At 38.8% G+C, this 18,430-nt stretch overlaps 1 protein-coding gene across 1 annotated transcript in view; it reads left to right on the top strand.

Annotated features, from left to right (window-relative positions):
* Positions 1-18,430, top strand: part of LOC126262617 (serine/threonine-protein phosphatase 2A activator-like) — a 215,460-nt gene that overhangs the window by 43,335 nt on the left and 153,695 nt on the right. Inside the window, exon 4 of the mRNA XM_049959373.1 lies at positions 13,655-13,872. Coding sequence (XP_049815330.1) covers positions 13,655-13,872 — 218 coding nt within the window. The remainder of the gene's footprint in view (positions 1-13,654; positions 13,873-18,430) is intronic.

Raw genomic sequence — 18,430 nt, forward strand, 5'->3', positions numbered from 1 at the left:
CTTATCTTCAGAAGAAATATTAATGAAAGGCAAATCTGCGTTTCTAGCATTTGTAGACTTAGAGAAACCTTTGACAATGTTGACTGGAATACTCTCTTTCAAATTCTGAAGGTGGCAGGGGTAAAATACAGGGAGTGAAAGACTATTTACAATTTGTACAGAAACCAGATAGCAGTTATAAGAGTCGAAGGACAGGAAAGGGAAGCAGTGGTTGCGAAAGGAGTGAGACAGGGTTGTAGCCTCTCCCTGATGTTATACAATCTGTATATTGAGCAAGCAGTAAAGGAAACAAAAGAAAAGTTCAGAGTAGGTATTAAAATCCATGGAGAAGAAATAAAAACTATGAGGTTCGCTGATGACATTGTAATTCTGTCAGAGACAGCAAAGGACTTGGAAGAGCAGTTGAACTGAATGGACAGTGTCTTGAAAGGAGGGTATAAGATGAACATCAACAAAAGCAAACCGAGGATAATGGAATGTAGTCGAATTAAGTCAGGTGATGCTGAGGGAATTAGATTAGGAAATGAGACACTTAAAGTAGTAAAGGAGTTTTGCTATTTGGGGAGCAAAATAACTGATGGATGGTCGAAGTAGAGAGGATATAAAATGTAGATTGGCAATGGCAAGGAAAGCGTTTCTGAAGAAGAGAAATTTGTTAACATCGAGTATAGATTTAAGTGTCAGGAAGTCATTTCTGAAAGTATTTATATGGAGTGTAGCAATGTATGGAAGTGAAACATGGACGATAAATATTTTGGATAAGAAGAGAATAGAAACTTTTGAAATGTGGTGCTACAGAAGAATGCTGAAGATTAGATGGGTAGATCACATAACTAATGAGGAGATATTGAATAGGATTGGGGAGAAGAGAAGTTTGTGGCACAACTTGACTAGAAGAAGGGATCGGTTGGTAGGACATGTTCTGAGGCATCAAGCGATCACCAATTTAGTACTGGAGGGCAGCGTGGAGGGTAAAAATCGTAGAGGGAGACCAAGAGACGAATTAACTAAGCAGATTCAGAAGTATGTAGGCTGCAGTAGGTACTGGAAGATGATGAAGCCTGCACAGGATAGAGTAGCATGGAGAGCTGCATCAAACCAGTCTCAGGACTGAAGACCACAACAACAACAACATAAAATGTTTCTTTAAACAAGCATGTAACCGATGCAGAATGGACATTATCCATTCTGGAATTACAGCTAAGTCCGTTTTAGCCTCTGCTAATTTTTTTTTTCAACAGCTGGTGTACAGTGACCTGCATATGAATCTATGAGGAAGACGTTGCCAGATAGATCTGATCCACTCTAAAAGATGTCCTCCATGAACCAGCCAATTTTGTTAGCACCTATAATAACATCTTTAGGGAACCCTTCGGACTTCGTTAAAGTTTTCTGTGTGAAATGAATAGTGGCAGTTTATGGCCATCGGCTGTACAAGCCAGCATGAATTTCCGATGCGCATCTTGATGATGTAGCGCTGAAATGCGACGAGTTTTTCCCCGTATTTTTCAGGCCAAATTGTGGCTCCCTTTAAAATCCTGGATTTTCTGACGTGCTTTTACTTGAATTATTTCTGCAGTTACAGGTAAGCACTGTCATTGCTTCCTCACAAAATCGTTCACTACGACTTCCAACTCATAGTGGTGACCATGTTTGGGTCCAGAAAATGCTTTTCTGTTGCTGGAACAAGCTGAAAGTTGATACTTTTGCTGTCTGCATGTCTTACCAAAGTTCAAAACCAGACTGAGACAAATGTTTTTGCGAGCATTGCTCTCATTAGTTGGAGTTGTCGAAATGTAAAGCCACGCTTGTCAAGTTTCTTCAAAACGTCCATTTTGATGCTGTATATGTAAAGAGTTTTTTTAATTGCTATGAATATTTGAAAAATTGGTAAATTCGCCCATGATAAAATATACCTTAACATTAATTACTCAAAACTAGCACAACGGCTTCTGTGGCGGCTTCTAGTGGAAAAAAGCAGCAATAACGGCCGCAAGCAGTTGCGGTGAAACTAGCGGCATTTTCGGAACTTCTTAGGCTTTGCACCTGAATGTAAACTGCAGGCAGTTTTTTGGATTCCGAAAACTGGAAAAAAAGTGCAGCTTGCATTCGGGCTGCAAAAACCACTATTGTATTGTTTTCAATATTTAATATTTCTAATGCTAAATGCGGGTTTTGACGTAATGTGAATTATGTTAAATCGAATATAAAATTGCATTGCACTTATGGAATAATTTTCGGGACTTGAAATTTCTTCGGTTAAATGCGGGTTTCCCCGAAATCGAGGTCACACAAAATCGGGGTTATACTGTAAATTATATGGAAACAATTATCCATCGACAGTGATATGAACGTTTTCACTCAGTCTCTGCATTTTATTTACATACTTTTTCATCGTTTTTTATTATACATGAAGCTTGACTAGGTTTGACAACCTGTCTAGAGCCAAATAAAGTGTCTTATTTCAAGGAGAAGTGAATAAAAAGTATATTTCTAAAAAAAGATATTCAAAATGTTTGTATTTACTTACTGAAATACAAATTTTCGTACTTACAGCATTAATTATCAATTTTTGGCTGGTTTTTAAAAGTGTAATATCTGGTGCTGCACTGTAAATTTGTCTACATATAAATGATCAGTCACTTTTTAACACATTTTTATCAGGTTGGTTCCTTGTCATTTCTTTCTGGTACAAATTTTGCAATTAATTTTAAACTAACTAAGCAAAAAGCTAGTGACTCGAAAGTTTCAATCTAACGCAGAACTGGATGATGCTGCAACATTAACTCACTGTCAAATCTGGTGTGTGGTGAAGCATACTTTTGTTTTTGGTCTGTCTGTCTGTCTGTCTGTCTGTCTGTTCGGTACAAATTTTGCAACTGATTTTTAACTAACTTCCCAACAAGCTAGAGACTTGAAACTTTCAATTTAGATCAGAACTGGGCGACAATGCAATGTGAACTCACTTTCTTTTCTGATGTGTGGCACAGAGTAATTACTTGGTGTGCCACTGCTATTTCCCCATTTTCTTGTTTCAGTCACGAATGTTTCACAGTTAAAAATGATTGTTGGTAAGCTTCCTTGTGAACTTGATTCTCTAATTTTTACATTTGCAGTCTATTCATGAGGTATGCATAGGAGGAAGCAATATATTAGCTGAATTGGTTGAAGAGAAACTGAAATAAACCTGAAGTTTACCACATGTCACTCTTGTAATCTCATCAAAATATTTGAAATCAGTTGAAAAATTTCTCACACACAAGACTAAAAAGCAGAAAATAACAATTTAAATAGAAAACTTTTGTTGTTAAGCTTCCGTGTGCACTTGATTCTCTCTCATTTTTACATTCATGGTCTGTTTGCAAGATATACATAGAAGGAAGCAAAATATTGGTTGATTCAGGTGAAGAGAAACGGAGATAAAACCTGAAGTTTACCACATTTCCCTATCGTAATTTCATCAAAATAGTGAAATCAGTTGAAAAATTTTGCACAAACATGACTAAAATGCAAAAAAATAACTATTTAAATAGAAAACTTTTTAATATAACACGGTTTTAAAACTAATAAGTATTAAATAATCTCTCCTAGCCCCATACAGATAATCCTGAAAATTTGTGCTTGTGAATTTTCAATAGTTATGACACTACCTGTAAAACTGAAAATGTGGGGCATATGTATGTAGCCGATGATGTGATTTTCTGTGCAAAATATTTAAATTCCACAAAAGTAAACTGCTGAATATTCAAATGATTTTGCATTTGTGGACACCATCACGTATAAAATGGGTTGCAAACTGTCACTAAAACAAGTCATGGTTTCTTTCTGCTTCATATTATCCGTAATGGAACCATTATGCTCATCTTTGCACTTGCCACTAGGACTGCAATACGTCCAGATTTCCCCCACTAAAAGGTCCTAGTTTTAAGGGTGTTCAGAGACATACAGGACGGATTTGTATATAATGGTCTGGGGTAAACTCAAACCATTTTTAGAGCCTGGGAAAATACTATTGACTGGAGACAAATAGATTGTAATAAACCTTGGTTAAAATTCATTAAAACCCAGTGACAAGCACACTTAGACAGTCTCTTATACACATACAGTGTGTTCCGAAATGATCTTTACCACTTTGATCAAGTATATTTCAGAAATGGGAATAAGTAGAAAGGTGTGGTTCGCAGCATAATGTTCACATGCACCTAAAGCTGTTATTTTCTTATTTTTCCCATATTAGTTATTGACTGGCCTTGGCCAATGGTGGAATGTTGGTCCAACCAGATCTGTTACCCAGGTCATGTGGAACTCCATTACACTTTTTTTCTTCAGGCTGGACTTGCATGAACTATGAGCTCACATCACAGAAGCAATAGCACGTGTTAGTGGGGGACACGCTAGTTCAAACATGGAAATAGAATATCACTTGGATATCCTGTGTGCTACAGATGGCACACACATTTAAGGTGACCATTCGTTCCCCCGTACTCCATTCTTTGTGACAGTCACGATTTTTCTAGTTCTGTCCCAGATTTTTTCAAAAGTAATTTGGGACCCTATTTGTCCCAGATTTCAAAATTATGAAATGATTTATCTTGAATTAGATGTTCATTTCACCTGTATCAGTGTGCTGTTACTGTAAGGTTATTTTCCCAAAAGAATAATGTATGGAGCAGTGACAAAACACAGTTTGTCGCAGAAGCTTTGAAAGCAATGTTAGTTACTGGAATGATATATATACTGAAACTTGAGTTGAATGTTTTTGTATGCTGTTGAAGAATACAGATGTGCTGAAGAAAATTTAAAACACTGATAAATACTGTATGTCTGCTCGTACTCCTTCATCTTAGAAGATACTAATAAAATATAAATTAACATATTTTTTTTTGTAACAAAGTAAAGTGATAGTTTGCATTTATTCCATTCAGTTAAGACTTTTCTTTTGTAATATCAAGATTTTTTAATGTATCCCAAATTTGGGTCTAGAAAATATGGTCATTTTAACACACTGAACTTAATTAAGTGGTTGCTGGAACCCCAGGTGTGTGTGAACATTATGCACAAATCACAATTGCCTATCTGATCCAATTTCTGAAATGTATGTGATCAAACTTATAAAGATAATTTTGGAACACCCTGTATTCTCCATACTTCTTTATTGAGACAATGAGATGCTGCTGACAATGGATGATTGCACGTACTGCAATGACGCCCCCCCACCCCCCCACCCCACCCCCACCCCTCTCCACGCCCACAGACAACAAATATCTTAAATGTCATTTGACTTCTAATCATTGAGTTGTATGGATTAATTTACATTTACATTCCTTACTGAAAATGAGTACTTTATTTGAACATGAAAGTCTCTGTAATATGTTTCACAAATCCTTGTTACTTGTTTGTTTAATTTATATCTGCTGATAGATAAGAGACACATGCTCTCTGGCACTGACAACATTGAAATGCAATTGAGGAAACATTCCCCCTTTCATGTCCCCACTCTCCACTATACATCATGGCCAACTTACAGAAAAATAATCTGATTTGACCCAGATATCTGGAGTTCTCAAAGTTTTTGTCTTGGGTTGGCAATTTAAGTGATGGCAGGCCTACCTCAGTGATAAGTCAGATTTATTAATTACATTATAATGGCACCTGGGACAGTTTACTCCACAAAAATGTATGAATCAGTTTTAAATGATGAAAAAAACTACTCCCTTCAGTATATAATTAAATGAACATGTATAATGCTTGTTGTACCCCTTATATATATCTCCTCTAGTAGTATAAGGTAGCACTGCTTTAGTTCAACTAATTAAAATACTGCAGGCTTGTTTCACTCAGAAGAATGTATGGATAGCTCGGGCAGCTAAAATACTAAGTAGTGGTTTCAGTTAAAAGACCAAATACGTGGTTCAACTGACAGAAAAAATACTGATTGTTTTCATTTGAAACAAAAGAACGAATAAAGCTACAATGGTGTTGAATCTTCTCATTTGGTTGCTCCCACTGACTGCTTTCACTTAAAAAAAAGAAAAGAATAATATTCCAACCAACACATAAAACTGAAACCGACTGACTTGATTTTTTCATTTGGTTGCTCCTACAGACTGATTTCACTCAAAAGAATGAATGAGTAGTCTAACCGACTGAATTGGTTGTTTTCATTTGGTTGCTCCCACAGATGAGTAATACTCAAAAGAATGAATCAGTCATTCAACCAATATGGAAAACTACAACCAAATGAGTCAACTGTTTTCCACCAACAGAATGAATTGATTGTTTTAATTAAGTTGTTCTCATCACTATTGTAGACTGTACCATGCAAAACTGGGTAGAAGTTAAAGTATCAGTGAATAAATGGAGATCCACAACAAATTTTATAGTCAGTGGTTTATCTGAGCAACAGTTGAGCATATTAAACCTTTTTCCATGTTATATTTCAGAGCGCCTTAGGCAATACATAGTGCATTCTCAGCTTAGAGAAGACCAACATGTACACAAACTTTCTCAAATCTTTGAGGATGCCTGCAGAGAGAAACCTCTCTGACCGCCAACTGCATCCTTGTCTAGCTTATCTTTTTAATGTGGACTCAGACTGCTATGTGGCTGCCAAACAGTGTGACATACTTTTGTATTCATGCCATATGATAAATAAGGAGTGTTCTAGTCAGCACCGAGTCCTTGCTGATTGTCACCCTTATCTTACCCTGGGCTAAGATTCTACTTTGGTGACCCATAACAACTGTATATCGATCACTTTCAAGCTCCTATGCCTCCAGGTTTGGATACTAAGTGCCAGTGTTGCAGCCATTCTGCAGCTGCCCTACATCTCTGTTCTCAAGGCATTAGTGTGCAGTGTTTTGCAGTCAACTTCATAACAAACTGTATTTGTCAAAAATGAACATGACATTCATTAGTGCAGTGGTACAAAAGTTGAAAATGGTATCAGACAATGGAATCCTACAGACAGTTTACTAGGCGATTTCATTCCAATCTCTACTCTGCACATACCGTATTTACTCGAATCTAAGCCGCACTTTTTTTCCGGTTTTTGTAATCCAAAAAACCGCCTGCGGCTTAGAATCGAGTGCAAAGTAAGCGGAAGTTCTGAAATATGTTGGTAGGTGCCACCACAACTAACTTCTGCCGTCGAATATATGTAGCGCTACACAGGCATGCTTTGCAGGCACAAAGATAAATGCTGGAGCCAAATTCTCTGCGTCAGTAAATAAATTTAAAAAAAGGTGGAAGACGAGCTTTTTCCTCCGCCCCGAATTTCGACCACTGCATTTTCATACATTATCCAATGAAGTAAATACAAATTCCGTATTGTTCATCTTAGAATGTAGCAGCTTTTCAATGTACTATGAAAATCCGACTGGCAAGACTGTTTGCAATGTTTGTCAATATACGTTCTGAATTTTTTCCTACCTGTGAGAAGAGATGGTTGCTAATGGGAACTTTTATGAATTGTGAATCACATGCAGTATTCTCTTCACCATAAGAATAATACCAATATAAACATTTTGCCATGTATTCTTTCATGTTTGCTGCTATCTCATTTAAATCCTGTCTGCCTAATAAACTATGAAACTAGAGTGAGACAACAGCAAACGCGGAAGAATACACATATCATGTCATGTTTATATTCGTATTATTCTTATGCCTAATAGTGATACAGTCAGAAATGAAGCATGGCAATTGAGTAGATTTTTAAATCTAAGATGACTCTAATTTCTGTGCAGAAAGTAATGTACTAAAGAGGTGTCTGCAAAGATTTTCAACAGAGAAAAATTTTCGCTAAATTCTCGTTCAAAACATCTTCTATCATACGCAGTTTATTATTTGGTTCTTGTTGATCATTATCAAAGAAATCAGCAGTGTAAATAACAACAAATAGCAGTCTCTTGCCATTGTTTCGCTAATGAGACGATTCCTCTCTTTTTTTTTTAAATTGTACAGTAATACATTTTCAGCTTAGAGTGACATAAACACCTATAACAAAGAGAATGGCACTTATTAAATCAAAGAAAAATAAGCAATCAATTCAAACCAGACGACGTGAAAAATGAAGGGTACCCATATAAAAACGGACGGAGCGCCTGACGCATAGCAATGGCTACTTGGCAAAGCTTAACTGCTAAGCTTACGACTTGAACCAAACTACTGTATCTGTATCGTCATTCATTCGACCTAAATTGTGTCTCATATCACAATAGACTAACTTTGTTTCGATTTGGAGGTGCGGCCTAAAACTTTTCTCTCCCCTTGAATTTCGAGTCTCAAATTTCAGGTGCGGCTTAGATTTGGGAAAAATTTTTTTCCTTGATTTCGAGTCTAATTTTTCAGGTGCAGCTTAGATTCGAGTGCGGCTTAGATTCGAGTAAATACGGTAGGTCAGGCAAATACTATGCATCAGTTCCTGCAACAGCCATATTCACGAGTCTTCACTGCTATTGATGTGACTGCCATGCTGCATCTAAATTCATTCACCCTGTTCAGGCTGCACCACAGGGCCAGTGACATTATTAATTTGTCCCCAGCCAATAATAAATACCTCACCATGAAATTTCCCCTTTTTCAATGCTTATCCCAGACACCAGAGCAACAGTTACAGCAAGATATGTATGACAAATGACAGAGGACAGGAGGCCTTCACAGCTACAGCACCAGTTATGCATACTAGTGGATTTCAAACTGCTGTCAGACCGCATGCTGTGTCCAACTCCCTCCTAAGTTCAACTTGCGATGATGTCACATGAAAATGAATCATTGTATTGCAAGTTAAAATTGGTGGACAGAATCTTTATCAATGTGTAACACTGACAATATATAAATACTGCAGACAACAATGCCTCTGAACGTAGTTCACAGCAGCCTCACTGCACCCACTGCCTCGCTATAACTGAGCTGGATCGAGCGCACCTGACCACTGCTGAATGTGACATCAGTCCCTCCACAGAGGACAGTGATCTTCATTTGACCTCAACAGGCATCCCCACAACTGAAAACAATGCTCTGTGCACTGGTATGGGGACAGTGTTGCTGACAACACATGCAGTTTGGCATCATTGTGAGGAATTGCTGCCCACTGTGTGACTGCCCGAAACTGGTGCACAGTCTGCAAGAGTTGCATAGGATCACGAAGACCATTAAAGTTGCTTTACTTTATGTTATGTCAATGAAAAGTCTTCCACTCCACCATCACCACATGGTAGCAGACACTACACCTTTAGTCACATCAATCAACACTATTTCCTCATTGACACGGGATCTGACATGAGTACCTCACCTCCTGGTCTACCCTCAGCATTGAGTGCCATTCCTGCCATACAGATTTGTGCGGTGAATTACTTTTTCCACCACCATCCACAGGGCTGAGTCTCACACCCTGGATCTCAGTGTTGGTGAACTGTTTACATGGAGCTTCGTTAACACAGGGGTGAGAGATCCAGTGCTTGGCATAGACTTCCTTCGTCATTTTCAACAGTTACCAGACTTGGTCCGCAGTACTCTGATCCATCAGGACAGTGGCCACTTTATTACTGATGTCTTTGTTTATGACTCTCCAGTACTATGGCGCACCTCGGTCACATCTTTATTGGACAACACTCAGTGTTGCAGCTCGACTGTCAAATGCCAATAATATATACAAGAATGCATCACATACCCCATCAAACTGCAACAAGTGAAATGGCTTTACAGGATGTACATGATGCTATATGTTGCACAATCCAAGAGGTGTTGGAGGAACTTAGTGCCACACAATGCTACCTAGATGGTTGTGAGATGCGTCATTCACTCGTGCCCATTCAAGACAATTCCACCATAACATCTCCCCTCGATCTCAGCATGATAATGGCATCCTTCCCAGTAGCACCTGAGTCTACACAGCCTCCACACACAATCAAATTCAACAATGTGCTTCCTACTCTTGTGTACCCCTCTGAAACTGTGAGTCTTTGTACGTCCTCCTGCAACTGCGGGTGTTATTTATGCAGGGTACTACCTGCAGTGGAATGTTCCACAAAATCACTACTGAACTAGCTGCACACTGCCAAAGTGGAAGTTGACAGTCTTTTGTTGTCTGGGATTGTGAGACCTTCTGTTGATTTGGAGCTTCTCCCATTAAGATGGTGCCCCAAGAAGACAGGAGAGTGAGAATATGCGAATACTGTAGAGCTCTTATCGCCTGTCAATCATTGTCAGGCAATATCAAACATACATGACTTCATCAACAACCTTGCTGGCACTTTAGTTTGCACTATATTGGACTGTAAGGAGGCACTCCTGTAGATACCGGTAAGTGTGGAAGACATTCACAAAACTGTGAGTATCACATCTTTTAGTTTACAAAAATATTTATATCTGCCACATGGCCTCAGGACTGTGGCTCAGACCCAGCAGTGATTTATTGACAGTGTTATGTTCAAACACCCTTTTTGATACACCTACCTGGATGACATTCTCGTCTTCTCTCCTACCCAGGAATTGTGGGAAGTGCATCTTAAATAAGTTTTCATTGTGATTCGTGCCAACAGTGTAGTAATTAACGATGACAAATGCCAACTTTAGCAGCCTCAAGTTGTCTCTCTCAGATACATTGTCACTGCAGCAGATATTCATTCTACACCACACTGAACTGACCTCATCTGCCAACTACCCCCACCTCAGGATTTCCACAAGCTATACCATTTCCTTGGGAAGATTAATTTCTATCATCACTATCACCATCTCCATCTTAATGCCACCTTTGAGGCACCACTTACAGAAGTTCTCATGGGCAAGAATAGTGCTGGCCAACCTAAGCTAGAGTGGACCCTCACATACAGTACACATTTAAGTAAATAAAAAACTGTCTTGTGCAAGCCAATGTTGGGACACCCACCTCCACATGATCAATTCATGATTAATAGTGATGTTAGTGACTTCACTACTGGAGCAGTTCTGCTACAAGAAATAGCAGGCATACAAGAGTCACTCTAGTTTTTTTTTATGTAAGTGATCACTTTATAGTTCAAGTGGTTGGTATATGACTGTGAACTGTTGGCAGTGTACAAAGTGGTTCATCAGTTGAAAGGAAATGTGGAAAGCAGATCACTCATCATCTACTCCAATCAACAACCTTGGGTGAAATCAATCCATAGTCTTTTTAAGGATACGTGCCTTCGACAATTCTGATTCCTCAGTTATATAGCACAGTTCATGAACGATTTTAGACATCTGCACGGTGCAGAAAACATTGCCATGGATTGCCTGTTGTTCATCAACATCCTCTCTGTGCATGTTGACTCTGGAAAAACTACAGAGAAACAGCTGCATGAATTAATTTCACAATACCATAACCAACTTATGGCTGGAATGATGCTCAATTCTGGGCACAGCTAAACAACTCTTGTGTGATGTTTTGCAAAATTGTGCTTGGCCACTTGTAATCAAGCTGCTGTGGAAGTTCATCTTCAAACAGCTTCACAACTCCTCACATCCTGGCATACGCTTGATAACATGACATGTCACAGAATGCTCTGTGTGGCCCAATGTAAAAAAGCATTGGAGAGAGTAGACCCATGTGTGCATAGCCTGTAAATGGAGTGAAGTGGGATGTCATGCACAGTGGCCACTTGGTCAGGTCAAGATACCAAAAGCATTATTTCAAAATGTACTCTTCGACCTGCTAGGGCCACTGCCTAACTCTGAGTGCTACCAATACATTCTCTTGGTCATTGACTGTCTACCCTTAGAGCAGGGGTGAGCATTAATTTTGGCTCAGGGCCACTTTGTGCAAGCAAGGGTTAGTGGAAGGCCACACTTTTTAAAATGGTTGCATGCATTGTTAACTTTGCATTTCAGAAAAGACATAAATTGTTATATAAAAATTCTGTCTGTTTTGGTGGGCCACACAAAAGCCAATAGCAGGCCGCAAGTTGTTTTTGGCTGCTATTTGCCCATACCTGACTTGGAAACATCACTGCAGAATCAATAATCAGGGCTCTCGTTGATACTTGTATCTCCCATTTCGGTTGTCTGGCTTCTCTAACCACCAATCCAGGTTGGCGGAAGCACTTGCTCTACTGGCAGACTACATACTCCATGCACTGCTGACATCATCTACAGATCTGCCCATCTTCACCGACATGTCAAACAGGGCACAGCTGCACAGTCTTCCGAGAACCTTCATCCACAAGGCACTAACCAACTGAGATTTTGTCATGCTTCACAATGATACCCTTTGGTCAGCACTCCAGCCACCATACAGTTCTTAAATGTGGTTTCCACACATTTTACATTTTGCTTCATTGCAGTCCTACGATGGTCACGATCAGTCAGCTGAAGCCAGCTTGGAACTTAACATGACAACACTCCAATTAATGATGCACTGCCTACTTCAAACCATTCAGCCTCACCTGTGGCTGCACAACTGTATGCCATGACTGCCAACCCCTCCACATCCAATGTCTTCGAAGGGCCCCTCAATGTCCAATGCTTTCTGCCAGATGATCTACACATCAAACTTGTTGACAATTTGCTGGTGGTTGAAGGGTGGCAAGCTGAATGACAAATCAAGAATGGATTCATTGCCTGTCAATTCTCACATAGTTACAACCTACCTAACGATGGGGATGCAGCTGCCATCACATCACTCCTATCATCAGATGGTTTCCTCACATTAATGGACACCATGCCAGATCACTTCTACTTCAGTTGACCCAGATGCTTATAATCACCCCTATTACAGTCATCCCCATCACCATCACTGCACCTCCAGAAAACCATATGTCTGCCATGACTTGGGGGATGTATCCTTGTGCCATGACTTGGGGGAGCTATCCTTGCAATGGTGGATCATGGGTACCTGCATTACTATTAATTACTATTAGTGGGGGATGGAGAGGGGAGGCGGGGAGCTCTGTGGGGATGCCACAAAAGAGGAACTTTTTGACGATCAACTCTGTCCTCACCTGCTAGTATGTCCTTGTAAGGTGGACTCATTTTGCTCTATGGCTGCCAAGCAGTGTGATGTACTTTTGTATTTATGCCATATGTTCAATGAAAATGTTCTAACCAGCGCCATGTCTTTACTAATTGAAAGATTCTACAAACCATTTAGCACTTCTTGCAGATAAGGAGTTTGTTGTGCAATCCTCACACCATGTGAGTGCATTTGCAAATTGTAGTTGAGAAAGCTGAATAATGTTTCAATGTATACAGCAGCTTGCTTCTTAACTCTCAAAAACTAAGGGTAAGAAGGTTTTAAATGCCACATAGAACTCATCTTTTCTATTCATTGGCTTAAATAGTTTAAACAATGTATATTATGAATATATGCCTCTTGGCATATAATATGACAATTTTAACACTTGATTCTTAATATGATGATGACAATTGGGAAATTAAATATATCTTTGTGTAGCTTTGCAATATATTATTTAAGTGTAATACATTTGAAAAGTCATAATATTTTGACCACATTCATTTCATTTCTGTGATAGAAAAATAGTACTTAGAACATTCATCTCTTTTACATTTGTGCAAACAATTTATGAGACCCTTAATTATGAAAAAATGCTTTCAACTTGAAATATATAGAATTTCAATGATGTTGGCACTAAGTTGTGTTTTAACGAGCTCATGTTCACTGGCAGTTTATTTTCAGGAAGCAAATAGACTTCTTACTGAGGCTTTACCTGAAGAATTTTACAATAGTGTAATGGAAATTGTGGTGTACTTCATGGAATCATTTGGAAGTTCAGTTCATTTTAATTATGGCCCTCGCCATGAAATGTCATTTGGATTGTTTCTGTGCTGCCTCATCAGGATTGGAGCACTTACCGCAAAAGACCAAGAGGGAATAATTACTGTTGTGTTTGTCAGGTATGTTACAAGAGATCATTACTTTATTGTAATATAAAAAGAAATTATTCTTCTGCTAGTGGACACATAAATTTGTTACAAAAATATGAAGTGTGGACAGTTTTGTAATATATCTTATTGTAATTATTGTTGTTATAGTACTGATTTTTCTGTACACTAAACATGAAGATAGACAAAATAACAAAAAATGTGGACAACAGGGAATATAATCCCTGTCCATCTTTACAGTGGAAAATAGAAAGAAGGAAATGAGGCCAAATAAATAAATTCTTCATTTACAAAACAAGAATGCAAGAGGACAAGAAACTCATCAAAGACAAAAAAAAGCCTTCTTTATTGGAAGGAGGACACGTAAATCATGGAAATGTGGCAAAAACTTAAGGTCATTCAATCAAAAAACACATAGTATATCTGTCTCCAATACTACACCCATTATGGTATCTGGCAGGTTCAGAGAAGGAAAGCCAATTGTAACAACAAACTCTTGTAATACCATGAGACTTGTTGCAACTGACCAATGGTTATAGCACTCTCTCTCTTGCACGGTCAGTTAATGAGGACTCTGTACTGTGTGATTCTCTCCTGGACTGTGATTTGGACTTTGTTGTTACCTACCAGTGCTGCTTTGTTAGCACATGTACTTGCTGGCAGTAGCTTTAAACCACTTAGGACTGATGTCCTCATTGTAATAACAGCCTGTATATTGATATGCCAGGTTCCTTAAGAAATAGGAGCAGTACTGTGCTGGGCCTGACCCAGTATTTTCTGGATAAAAGGTATTAGATAGGAAGGAAGAAAGTTCAGAATTATCTACGAAAATCTGACCACAATAATTCTTTCCTGTCATCTCAAATCGCAATAGAAGTTGAGAACAATTTGCTGCTTGAAACTCAAAGAGATTCTTAGGTAATTAACAGCATTGGTGACATTATATGTGATAGATTTGCGTTCAGAACACTTGTCATGAATCATCAATTTACACATAAACTGAGGACTGGAAACCACAGAACCTGGACACAAGAGTGGAAGAGGACTTTCAGAAAAGAAGATTAAAGGCATTTTGGTACAGGAAGAAAGCAAAATAATCAACAAAATAATGTGAAGCCTATTCTCAATTGGGCATAAACCCTATAAAATTGATACTATTAAAAAAAGTCAAAGGTAAATAAAAGTTATAAGGAGTAACATAAGAGAGTATGTGAATTAAGGACAACACATAGATAATTTATACAAGGTATTATCTATATATAATTTCATTATTCATATCAGTATAATAGAGGGAAACATTCCACGTGGGAAAAAAATATCTAAAAACAAAGATGATGTGACTTACCAAACTAAAGCGCTGGCACGTCGATAGACACACAAACAAACACAAACATTTGTGTTTGTTTGTGTGTCTATCGACGTGCCAGCGCTTTCGTTTGGTAAGTCACATCATCTTTGTTTTTAGATATTAATTTCATTATTCTCGTGACAAACAAAAAGTACTGATGGCAAATTACTGTGACGTCATATACCCTCAATTCTCGTATTCATTTCACTAGCTAGTAATTAAACAAGTAAAACACCTAACAAGAATACTTAAACATAAAAAGAGCCTTCTGTTGAATTTCTAAGGTACTCCTGGTAATTCTTGTGTGTTTTTTATTTTTTATTTTATTTTATTTTATTTCTTTATTTATTTAAGATTGTGAAAATGGATGCTCTACACACACACACACACACACACACACACACACACACACACACACACACACACACACAAAAGTGTTATGACTCAAAATTATGTGCTGTAACTGAGACAACTACTTCACTAGTGATCTGTCACTCCGATGTCATTTGTGATAACTTTTACCAAGGGCTGTAAGAAAGCTCACATCTATGTCAACTCACTACAAAATGAAATAACTGCTTTTTAAAGAACTCTTCCGTATTTTCTTGCTCTCATAAAACAGCTATAAAATCTGGTGAACAGATCTCTTATTAATCAGAACATCATCTCCAATATGAATCACAGAGCAGAGCAGAAGAGAATGACCTTCCTCTTAAGCTACTCGCAACTGTTTCTGTGCGTTATCATGGTAGGGATACCTCTTGCTTTCTGCCTTCCGAAACAGTGCTGAGCTGCAATGCCAAAGCCTAAGTGACCCCTCCGTAGTAGATGGAGATGCCTAGTCACCATTATACCTTTGTGTTGTTATTAGCTCCCACATACCACTCCGACTCTGTACATTGATCAAACCAGGGCACACACAGTGGAAGGTTGTCTACAGGCTAGCTACATAAACATTGTTTGTACATAGACTTCTTTCATCTGAGTGCAAGGAAGAGGTGGGACAACATGTCACACCATTAAGATGATCACAGTTTAGGTCTCTTAAGATGGAATTCAGTTTTATCCCTTCACAATACAAAACTTGTGCATTTGTCTTTCTTACTTCAGTCTTTTCAATGTGTGATTGCTAGGTTCTACAATGATTGCCTTTCCCTTTTGATTATGTCTTTGTCACATATCAGTGCTTACTTATCTAAAAAAAGTGTCCTTTTGTTGCTTCATTTCTTTATCCTTCCTCCTTTTCTTATATTACTGTTGCCATTCAATTATTCATAATTAATTGCTAGATTTTCATAGATGAAGAGAACTCATAAAGGTTTATCTTATTTGACAAGGATTGATCATTATTTCATTACTTTGACTCAAAGTTTATTTGCATCTGATAGTTTGTAAATCATCATCTATAACAGTGCAAGATTCTCAATTTTTTTGAGACAGAAAAGGTTTATATCTTTAATTATTATAAGGTGTAATGTACTGACATTTTAATCTACACAACTTTCCACTGTCTCAAACCCCAGATTTGTGACAACTGAACATTTATGGAAAATGAATTTTCATAGAACCAATCATCACCCAGGTTGGTCTAATTGTTTTTGACTATTTTGTAGAATACTTCATTAGCATGATTAGCAGTCACATTAAAGTTCACTACCTTAGTAAGAACTATGTTTAAACCTGATACTGTTTGTGATGCTGGTCTCCCTCTCCTTACCCCTCTACAGAAAAGGAATGGTACAGGTCATTCCTTTCCTAGATTCACATGACCAAGGATTAGACCATTCCTTCTCTGAATTCATCTATCCTTCCTCTCTCACATATCTTCATAAAATTGGGTCCGCCACATACACACATCAAAAAGAGTTTTGCATCACCCTAGTTCCAAGAATTCCTGAAGATAGAAGTTGACTGTGGATATTGTATCACAGACATAGTCCCTTTGACTGTTCAGAGATGTCACTAAATCCGCCCTTGCATGAGCAACACCTATTAAATGGAGGGAGTCTGACAGCCGATCAGTTCCAGTCATTCCAGCAGGAAAGAGGTACACAACTCGTGTTGTCTATGCCTAGATGGTCAATACCATAGTTTGATCATGTCCATATTGTTACTTTGTGCCAGGTATGGCTCTCCAAGGGAAGCGGCCAGGTGTCTCGGAGTGAACCAAAGCATTGTTGTTCAGACACGGAGGAGATACAGAGAGACAGGCACTGTTGATGACAGGCCTCGCTCAGGCCACCCAAGGGCTACCACTGCAGTGGATGACCGCTACCTATGGATTATGGTTCAGAGGAACCCTGACAGCAACGCCACCATGTTGAGTAATGCTTTTCGTGCAGCCTCAGGATGTCATGCTATGACTCAAACTGTGTGCAGTAGGCTGCATGATGCACAACTTCACTCCCGACATCCATGGCAAGGTCCATCTTTGCAACCACAACACCATGGTACAAATGGGCCCAACAACATGCCGAATGGACCGCTCAGGATTGCCATCATGTTCTCTTTACTGATGAGTGTTGGAGAGGCCTTCAACCAGACAATTGGGGGAGACATGTTTGAAAGGCAACCTGGTCAGGCTGAACGCCTTAGACACCCTGTCCAGTGAGTGCAGCAAGGTGGAGTTTCCCTGCTGTTTTGGGGTGGCATTAAGTGAGACTGACATACACTGCTGGTGGTCATGGAAGACACCATAATGGCTGTACGATACATGAATGCCATCCTCTGACTGATAGTGCAACCATATCGGCAGCATTGAGGCATTCATCTTCATGGACTGCAATTTGCACCCCCATCGTGCACGTCTTGTGAATGACTTCCTTCAGGATAATGACATCGCTCGACGAGAGTGGCCAGCATGTTCTCCAGACATGAACCCTATCAAACATGCCTGGGATAGATTGAAAAGGCCTGTTTATGGACAACATGACCCACCAACCACTCTGAGGGATCTATGCTGATTCGCTGTTGAGGTATGGGGCCAATCTGGACCAACAGTGCTTTGATGAACTTGTGGATAGTATGCCACAATGAATACAGGCATGCATCAATGCAAGAGGACGTGCTACTGTGTATTAGAGGTTCCGGAACTCTCGAAATGGAGGTGATGCAAAATTTTTTTGATGTTTATATCAAAAATCTGAGATTGTATGGGCAGCTTAAGACCCTTAGCTTTTTAACTTTCAATGATGAAATCTCTCCATGTCCAAATGACTTTAC

The sequence above is a fragment of the Schistocerca nitens genome, chromosome 6 (assembly GCF_023898315.1).
Source record: "Schistocerca nitens isolate TAMUIC-IGC-003100 chromosome 6, iqSchNite1.1, whole genome shotgun sequence".
NCBI lineage: Eukaryota > Metazoa > Arthropoda > Insecta > Orthoptera > Acrididae > Schistocerca > Schistocerca nitens.